Source organism: Vigna unguiculata, chromosome 1 (genome assembly GCF_004118075.2).
Source record: "Vigna unguiculata cultivar IT97K-499-35 chromosome 1, ASM411807v1, whole genome shotgun sequence".
Lineage (NCBI taxonomy): Eukaryota > Viridiplantae > Streptophyta > Magnoliopsida > Fabales > Fabaceae > Vigna > Vigna unguiculata.
In genome coordinates this window covers 34,245,736-34,256,435 of record NC_040279.1, presented here as the reverse complement: position 1 = coordinate 34,256,435, position 10,700 = coordinate 34,245,736, and the positions used below count along the sequence as shown (strand labels likewise).

The 10,700-nt window shown below is 26.7% G+C and overlaps 1 protein-coding gene across 1 annotated transcript; it reads right to left on the bottom strand.

The window, feature by feature from the left end:
• Window positions 1–370: 370 nt before the first annotated feature.
• LOC114180669 (adenosine kinase 2-like) lies at window positions 371–3,481 on the bottom strand. The gene is made up of 12 exons (XM_028066972.1): window positions 3,345–3,481; window positions 3,107–3,160; window positions 2,330–2,376; window positions 2,152–2,183; window positions 1,966–2,067; window positions 1,813–1,880; window positions 1,581–1,657; window positions 1,366–1,463; window positions 1,220–1,290; window positions 1,074–1,140; window positions 797–980; window positions 371–699 (listed from the first exon to the last, which is right to left on the bottom strand). The coding sequence occupies exons 1-12, from the start codon at window positions 3,425–3,427 to the stop codon at window positions 557–559; spliced, it is 1,026 nt and encodes a 341-aa protein (XP_027922773.1). The 5' UTR covers window positions 3,428–3,481; the 3' UTR covers window positions 371–556.
• Window positions 3,482–10,700: the final 7,219 nt, after the last annotated feature.

The window sequence follows — 10,700 nt, the reverse complement described above, 5'->3', positions numbered from 1 at the left end:
TGATAAGATAAAAAATATATTGAAAATACAAATGACAAACCAAAACCAAACAATTAGGAGAAATAAAATATATATATATATATATATATATATAATGTTACATAATTAAATATAAATATTTTAATAATTTAAATGGGATAAAAATATGGTAGAAACAAGTATTATGACAGGTACATGGACAAATATATACATCTCATACCTAATTAAAAAGTTAGAAATTTTTTATACTCATACCCAATCAATATGAGAATTCTTCATTAAAACAGGACGAGTTTAAACAATACCCATAAATATCTAATCATGCTCAAACTGATCAAATTTTTACGTTCTGGCTAGAACAAATATCTAATTAAAAAAAGACTTTGTAAGAAACTTGGCAAAAATAAGATTACCATATAAAAAGTTCAATTCTCCGGTGAAACTTTTCCTCGTTTACCCTAGTAGTTCGGGATGAAAAATAAAAAATCAGTTAACAGCAACTATCACAATACAACAAAATGTTTCCTGATGACAATCAAAAGTTCATAAAGGCAACAACACAACCGGGAGAAACCACTCAATGGAAATCAGGCTTCTCTGGATAAGTGCAGCCAGATCTTTGGATGATAACGTTTGCTGCATAAGAGCCAGCTCTCACACATTCTTCAATGGGCTTCTCCTGAACCAATTGTGAAAGAAATCCTCCAACAAATGCATCTCCTACAGAGAAAATAAAAGGGATGAAACATGATCAGTTTCATTGTGATAGGCGGATAACATAACCGCATTTGAACTCCTAAAAGCAGTAGCACAGTACCTGCTCCGTTTGTGTCAACTAGTTTCTCTTTAGGCAAAAGTTCCACGGGAAACATTTTCACCTGCCCATCCTGAGCAACACATACAGGATCCGCACCCTGTGTGATAACTGTTATCCTTCTATGCTTTCCTGATACCTTTGGCCACTGCGAAATCTTTAGAGCTATCTCCTCGACATTTTCAGTCTAGAAAAAAAAAAAAAGACCAATAAATGTAATGGTTTAACATTCTACGTCCAAAACCACAACTTCTCTAAAGATCTGATATACAAGGGTTACCTCCCAGCCTTGAATTTTAGAAAATATTTTTGCTTCAATCTCATTTCCAAAAACAAAATCTGTATACCTGAATCACATAATGGACATCCTTAAGAACAAATATGTAAAATTTCAATCATTTTAATTTATCCGAGATGAATCCTTACGGTAGAGCTTTCTCCAGTCTCTCCCTGAATAACTCACAGATGAAAGGGGCCGAAAGGTTCATCGAGAAGATCTGCATACATAAATAAAATTAAGAATCGGAAACCTCCTTCAAAAGAAAAAAACAAAATTTTCAATCATATTTCACCTTGTTATTTGCAGCAGCATGCTCAGCAACTAACAGGATAGAATCTGGTGATACAGTGAGGAAAAAGCCAGCAATATAAATATATTTGGCCTTTTCTACTGTGTGAGGGAAATTTGCACAGCAAAATATGTCAGTCAACCGAAGTTTGAATTACTCAGGCATGAAGAACTTAAAGAAGAAAAAAAAAGTGCCTGCATAGACCAACAACAAAGTACCTAGTGCCCAATTTTCTGGTTTCTTCAAATGCTCAGACCTGTAGCAATTTGCAGCTGCTAAGTTTGCAACAAGCGACCTGTATTCAGAGGCGATCAAAATGTAAGGCTTCCAAAAATTTGCAATCAAGTAGAAGTCAGGCCGAAGGATATACTTTATTTATAAACGGCATAAAATAATTTCAATTATAAAAAACACTGAAGCAAAAGGTACAGAAAATTTTGATTGTCTGACCTTTCGCCACCAATTATACAAACAGCACAAGTTCCAGTAGGTGTGGATTCATCTTCATGATAGTGAACCTGGTGAATGAAAAATAAGATAATTGTTAAGCCAGTACAGAGAAGCACATGCCAATGAAAGGAGAAAATGAGTGATTAAACCTACATTTACACCAGCAAGCTTTGAGCTCTTCTTCATCTCTTCCCCAAACTTATCCTTTCCAATGCCACCCATGAAACTTGTTGCACCAGGAACTTGGAGCATCCACTACAAGAAGAAGTAATGGTAAATTACTTTAACCAAAGCTACTGCACATCCAGATTATTACTAACTAACTATACAAATACATACCTGAGCAACCTTGATTGAATTCTGAGTAGAACCTGCCGGCACAAAAAACAAATTGTAGCAACAGTCATTACCAATTATGTTTTTCCACTGCTAATCGCTTTCTTTCTTTCTTTTATTGAATTCGCTTTTGACATTAAATATTAAGATATTATCCAATATTCCAGATCTAGTGAAATACCTCCAGAAATGTACTCCACGTCATATTTCTCAACCAATTCTTCATATCTGAAATGGAGCATCTTATCAAATGAACTAAAAAGATATCTTTTAACAAGTAATCATAAAAGAATCTGCAATTAAAGATCAGCAGAGAAAGATCCAAAATCTTATTAAAATATGAGGCTGAATACCCCATGCACTATTGCAACAAGTCTTTACTTTACAATCATGCAAAAATACACACACTGATATCAATTACCATGTATCTAAGGGAAGATAAGCCAGATTCTGAGTATTCCTTCAATAGTTGATATAAAACTTTGATCCAGTTCTGTAAACATTTTCTTGCGTTGTATTTCAATTAAAGTTGAAATTTCACCGTAAATCTTTGAATGCAGATCTTTAGCCTGGTTGTTAAAGTAAATCTTTAATTCTAATTTAAAAAAAAAATAAGAATCACCAAAGCAACTATTGACCATATATCTGTATCTAAGTTTTGTCCAAATAAGAATAAGCCCACGCAAACCAAGAACCGTATCAAACTAGCACGTTTCTGATATCCCAAAGAACACATTCAAAAGTCATACAACATCACGCTCCAAAGTGTAAAGGACTGCAGTGCTTGCAAGGACACAAAATTCGACGTTCCAATGATAAAAAACCTCAGTCACCAAAGCAAATCAACAAACCGCAAAACTCAACCAAGCAAAACGACGGCGTTACAGGACGAACAAGACCAATAATCAACACAACAGAGAAGAAAAACACAGCGCTGCTTAAACAGAGAAATCCTTACATAGGTTTGTGCTTGTCATGCGCAAGAATCGCATTGTTCAAGGTCAGAGAGTACCTGTCATGTCACAGAAAAACAAAAGAAAGAACATTCAGAAGCAAACCACACGACTTACGACGTCGTTTCACCATCCAAGAAACGAGGTTAATCGTTATCTCAGGAAATTAAAAACAACGACGGTGAAACGAGGTTAATCGTTAAATAACGGCATGCAAAAGAGAAAGGTGGCGAGAGTATATACTTTTTCAAGAACTCAGGGTCGACGGTGGCGGAGATGTCGAGGAGAGGGTTTCCCATGCCGAGAAGAATGCCTTCGGACGCCATTGTAATCGAATCAAACAAAACGGTAAGAGAAGAGTAAGTGACTGTGAGAATGAACGACGAAAATACAATGCTACGCTTTTATACGTGGTGCTTACTTAGCAGCGCCGTGCGTCTCTTGGGCCCACACGTTGAAATTGATATTTTGTTTGCCATTTTCCACGTCATCACACAGATAAAAATAAACTAAAATGATTATTTACCTTCGTCAGGATCCAAATAATCGAAGGTGGATGAAATATCTAAAACTGAACCAAAACTTGGTAAGTTCAAAAACATTAACCTAATTCTATCTTGTAATTAGGTCAAATTTTATTAACAAATACTGTACAAAAAGAAGATGATAGATACGATTATTGTCTTTATAATTTTTCTATTTTGTTATTATCTCTTGTAATTAAAATATATATTTATTTTATAAATATTAACATTTTAGTAGAAAATTATATTTAAAGTAACATGGATAATTGATGGAAACAATAAATTTAACCATAATGGTCGGTCCTTCTAATCAATGATTTTAATTGTATGTAATAAAAAAATAGGAGAATATTAACTCATTATCGTATAATTAATAAACATAAAATTTATAATTAAGTGTTTCATATGTTTAATACTTTATTTAATACTCATCAATAATAATTAAAAAAAATTAAATAATAAAATAAATATATTTTAATGTTGTTAAAAATTAAATATAATTAAACATAAAAAATATTAAATTAACAAAAAAATCTCATAAAAAAATAGTGTTCAACATCTAAAATTATAAAAAAATAATAATTAAAGTATTAATTTGAGTAGAGACTTTAAAAATTTTAAAGTCCGTATTTTGTATAAAAAATTATTGTCTAAAAATTAAAAAGGTATTTTTATCTTTAAACAATTTGCAATATGCATTTATACTATTTTAATTAATATATTTAATTATTTCAGTTTTCAATGTAAAAATAATATTACCAATGAACATTAATAATTCTTTAATGAGTGTCTTAAAGGACACGAGTTAACATTCTTCTTTATTTAAAAAATAAGAATATTCATAAGTATTATATAGTTGTTATAATATTTTATTTAATATTTACCGATAAAAGTTTAAAAATAATTAAATAATAAAATAACTATATTTTAATGTTATTAAAACTTAAAATATAATTAAACATAAAAAGTTTAAATTAATAGAAAAATTAACAAAAAATAGTATTAAATAACTAAAAAAATTACAAAAAAAGTAATTAAAATGTTGATTTGAAATTTAATTGAATTTCCAAAATATTTTTTTATTGTTTACATATTTTAAAGGATATTTTTGTTTTCATAAAATTAGTTATATGCATTTATATTATTTTAATTAATAAAATTATTCCAGTTTTCAATGTAAGAATATAAATCCAACACATAATATTTATTCCTTAACCATTATCCAGGCATTTGTTAACACCCTTCTTTATTGATTGTAAGTATTTATTAATTCTCGTATAAAAACATAATAATGTTGTTATTTATTATTTTTTTATAAAACAAAATATATTAATGTTATTTGTGTCACTTTTTTTATGTGTTTTTTTCATTAAATTTTTTTGGTATTATGTATTCAATTTATTAAATTTTAATATATACAATAATAAGTTATTATGATTATCTTTCGTCTGTTATTTTATTTTAATTTTGTTTGTATTCTCATATTTGATTACGTTAATTATTTTTAAATATTTTTAAAATTTTAGAGGGTAAAGTTGGATTAATCTTCGCTTGCATCCAATGATTATTTTTTTAGATAAAACATTACTTATTTAGTGGCACTCAAGGAGTAAAATTCTACCATATTTTCTTTTGCTTCTCGTTTATTTTCCTGAAAAGATTCACATACTAAAGTTATCTGCACACTCCTTGTTCGTCGACACAACACTTACACTAAAGGTACCTGCACACTCTTTTTATCTCTTCCATCGGTATCTTTGTCGTTTTCTTTGTGTATCCTCTTTTTTACATTTATATATTCATTCTACAAAACAAGAGGCATACGTATGGTTAACATTACAATGGTTTACGATGCTTCTACCCTTTATGGTGTCGCTGACAACTTACTAAATGATCACTCTAAAAAGTAGTAAAAAATGAATTTAGTGCAAATTTTGCCAAAATATTATAATAGGAGGGGTTTATCGCTTGAAGCGCCACTTGGCGGGAACTCAAAGGGATGTAATTGCTTGCAAAAGTTTGACGGATGGAGTCAAAAATAAATGTTTGAAGTTGTTATGGGCTTGCAACAAAGATAATGAAAAGACCAAGGTTTGATATCGAGGATAATGATAATGATGTAGAGACTGAAAAAAAAGGTTGAAAAAAAGGACGTGAGCAATAGTAAAAATATTTTTAAGAAGAGAGGAATACGTCCTCACGTTACAATCAATCAAATGTTCAAAAAGGATAAAAGAGAAAAGAGAAAGTACTTGTAGAAATGTAGAAAACTTTTTCTTTGAAAATGCCATACCGTTTAATGTGGCAACAAGCAAAACATTTAGGAAAATGATTGATTCAGTTTCAAATTAGGGCAATACCATGAAATTAGAGTAAAGTATTTGAAGGAAGAAATTAAGGCAACAAAAGATGCTTTGGAGGTTCATAGGACTGCATGGAATAAAACGAGTTGCATAATAATGACTAATGGGTGGATTGACAAAATTGGAATGGCTATTTTAAACTTCTTAGTTAACCGTCCAAAGGAAACCTTTTTTGAAATTTATTGATGCATCTTATATTTAAAAAAAGCTGATAAAATTTTCTAAAAAGTTGGATGACATTTTTTAAGAAATTGGTGAGGAGAATGTTGTCCAGTTATAAAATAGCAGGTGAGTCATTAATGAGAAAAAGGAAGAACTATATTGGAAAAATATTGTCATATATCTTTGAAGGGTCATTTCCTATAATGCAACGGCTTAAAATGATAGATTTGGATCAAAAATCAATTATGAATTTCATCTACGAGTCAATGGATCAGGATAAAGAAAATATACAAAAAGAGTCTGATAAGAAAAAGGTTGGCAATTTACTAATCTTCAAATTAAAATTTTGTTTTATCTTTATATTTTATATTTTAAAATAATAGAACATTTGTTTAATTGTATTTTTAGTTATGAAGACACGTGGAATATTATTGATAGGAGATAGGACAATCAACTCTATAGGTCTTTACATGTTGCATATTATTATATAAATTTTGAATTGCATTATTTTTTCGATTTTAAAGCTGAAAACAAAAGTTAAAATTGACATACTACAGTGTATACAAAAGATAGTGGCTGACCTAGAGGAATAATGGTTGATTGATTTCTCATTGGAGAGATCTCAAAAACCAAGAAAAATTGTTTGGTAACTCTTTAACTATTAAGACGATTGGGAAAAAACCTTGTTGAGAGTCTTATGAAGATCAACATTCAAAGCTTAAATGTTTGTTATTTGTGTACTTAGTTTAACATGTACTTCTTCTTGTTGGAAAAGATGAGCATAGAGTATTTTAAAGACAAGTTGTGTTAATTAATGTTGTTTAACATCAAACAATTTATATAAATAATTGCTTTCAAAATGAGATAAATAATGAATTTGTATTTTCAATGATATTAATACAATAAATGTTAGAAGGGTGATCATAATACTAAAGAAAAAAGAATAATAAAAAGAAGAATAAGAAAATAATTTTGATGTGAATGAATACATTTATTTCATGATTACAACACTCAATATGAACAACTTTTCTAATAACAAATTATAGCACTTATAACTATTATAATTATATTATATCAAATTTTTATATGAAATTCTTCTTCAATAAAAATATATTAGATCATTCCTTTTATATTGTATTACTTTATGGTGATGTATAGAGGTGCATTAGTACTTTCTTTGTAATATTAATTTTATATCTCTTATTTAAGGAACAACCTAATATGTATAGCATTGTCAATTTTTAAATAAAAATACACAACTTTTTGTAAGACCCTGTAAATGTAGTATAAGTGGTTATAATATCAGATAAAAGATTTATAATCAGAAATAGGCTTATTATCAAACAGAGGTAAATATACAATTTCATCTTTTAAATACTAAATTATTGTTCAAAAATGTATTTATTTTATTTTTGTATCAATTTATATATACATTAATATTTTAATTTTTAACTATTGTCTTACAATAATATTTGAAAAATTAGATAAATATTTTAATTTCACCGTTATAAAAAATAATTAAGTCAATAATTTTTATCTTACTATAAATAAATAAATAAATAAAATTATTTATAAAAACAAAACATTCCTAAATAAGATAATTTGTTTTATTACAAAGTTTTGGCTTATGAATAGACGAAGTAGATTAGGTTGATATTTTTAGCTCAATATGTAATAACGAACTCACTCGTTTAAATTAAGTTAACCCACTTTAATATCTAATATATTATGCAATTATAGTTAAATGAATTTTATATTTATTTGATCTAACATATTTTAGCAGGATAACTGTGTATAAAATTTTGGATGTCAATTATTTGAAACATGAAAAAAAAATAAAAATAAAAGGATATGGTATTTTGTATTATTATCTGGGTTTAGTTTTTAATGTTAAAGTTATTGTTAAGAAGTTTTTGAACTAAATGATCTGAAACTCTCCATTTTATGTTTAAGAGGATTTAGAAGTTTAATGTCAATTGAAAATGAATAAAAATAATAATATATAGATGGAAATATTTATAAATTTATTATTCAAGAATTTGGGTGAAAAATAATATTATATTTTTAATACAATTTCTTTTTATCAAACTTCTTCTAGTTACTTCTTAAAAAAATTATAACAATATATCAAACTCACATTTATATGTTAGAATAATAATGATGTATATAACAAGAAAAAAAAATATCATCTTTAACCGTGTGTTTATTTCAAATAAAATATTTGCGAGAGATACAAAAATCGATTAACAAAAAAATAATTAAAAACAAAAAAGCGAAACAAATATTTGAATGTTAACTTTCTTTGTAAATTAGAATAGTTGAGATGGAATACGTTACAATGACGGTTTTCTCCTTACATAGTTGTTTACAGTTGAATAAGTTTAATTTCATGATAACAACAAATATAAATAAATAAAATATTATAATATATTAAATATAATAAATAATCATTATATATATAAATATAGTAATAATAGAATTATAAAATAGTAATGAAAATAATATAAAGAATAATAATATAAAATAATAAATAATAATAATAATAATAAAAATAGAAAAAAAACAAATTATCCTATTTTTATTAATTAAAATATTTTTTAATATATCAAATATATTACATTATTCATTAATTTTTATAAACTCTTCTTTTAAATACTTTATATTTTTTTTTTTACAATCTTTCTCTTAATTGCAACAATTTCACTTTCACTTTTATTTCCTATATCCATTCTTCCAAGTCTATATTTAACAACGAGTTTTCCTAAAAAACTTTTTAAATAAAAAATCATTTAAAAACTTATTAAAATGTATGTAAATCCTATTTCACTGTATATCGCCACAACTACAAGTAAAAAAATATACTGTTATTACGACATTTAATAAATGATGTCGACTCTCATTAAAAATTTAAATATAATTTTTTTTTATCATACATATATAGATAATTTTATTTATTACTTATAATTATAAATGTTATGTTTTCATTGAGTAAAATCATTTTAAAGTAAAAAGTTGCAGTCTTTTCATCTTCTTTGTTGTGGCCCGCTTTCGGCGCCAATGCATACTCGTCTTTCCTTCCCTTATTAAATTATAATTAGTTCTTTTATTAAAAATATTTTAATTTAATATTTTTAAATACAATATTCTCATATTTTTTTTATTATATAAATAAGTTATTTGAATATTAATAAGTTTCTATTTCAAGATTAACTGCATAATTAATTTTAAAATAAATTTTACTTATGAAAAAATTGAAATTTAAGTATTTATTTTAAAAAAAAAGAAATTTAAAATCTTAATATAGTAAGAGTTCACTATCGAATCTATTTTTCATAATCAAAATCAAATTTTATTATTTTTTACTCATTTTTATATAATTATTTTTAATAATAATTTATATTATAACTTTTTATTTTATATAAAGTTATAAATCAAATTCTTCAAAACTTTAAAAGAAAAAAAAAAGAGACTTTCATTTCGTTATAAAAAGACGTCATAAACAAATTTATAAAAATAAAAAAGATTGTTGAATTAAAAAATACATATGAATGCTCATTATTGTTTGAATATATGTGCACATATATGAATACTAGAGAATATATAAATAATAATTATTTAAGATAATGTTGATTATCACTTATCATATTTAGGAGAACATTTAAATATTAAATAATATATATTCTTGATAAAAATATATACGATCAAAATCAATAAAAAAGTATTATTATAAATTTAAGAAATTTATTAATAAAAAATATCTTCTAAAATTACTGATATATAATTTTTTAAAGATAAATATCATAAATACTTAAAAAAGTCTGAACTTTACAAACTTTAAAATATAATAATTTATTGAATTTAGATGAATTAAATTTATTTACAACATCAAATATTTTAAAATAATTACAAAATTAAAAAATAATGAAATAAATATTTCCATAAATATTAAACATATGAATTTTATTAAATACATAAACAAGTTAAATAAAATTAATTACAATAAATTATAAATAATTTTGAAATAAAATTAAAATATATTTTATTAAAATATAAAACATTTCATTCTTAAATTTATTTTAACTCTCTTCTAACTTCAATTTTATGTATTTTGGTTTGAGTAATGATACAATGACACCCAATTTTTACCACTTTCTTGACCACCTGACGTGGCAGCAGTATTTGGATTTAATTTTTTTATTTTTGAACAGAAAAATAAAATTGGCATTCAGAGACAACATTTCCCTGCCAAGCGCGTGTTGTCACAGCCTTTTCCCACTCCTCACACACCACCGCTCCACCGCTTCTCCACTCTCCCCAAATCTGGCCACTGACACTGAACACTGAAAGGAGAGGCCAGTCCCCTTCCCCGCACCACACATAGTTCTGCTCCACACTCCCAAATCCCTTACCGCTCCACAAATCCCCTCCCGCACCCTATCCCCTTCCGGCGTCATTGTTCTCACCCCAAAATCCCTGTGCGCGCGAAACCCTAACCCAAGAAACCGCAGCTTTCTTCTTCGTTTGTGAATCCCCGAATCCCTCTCCACACT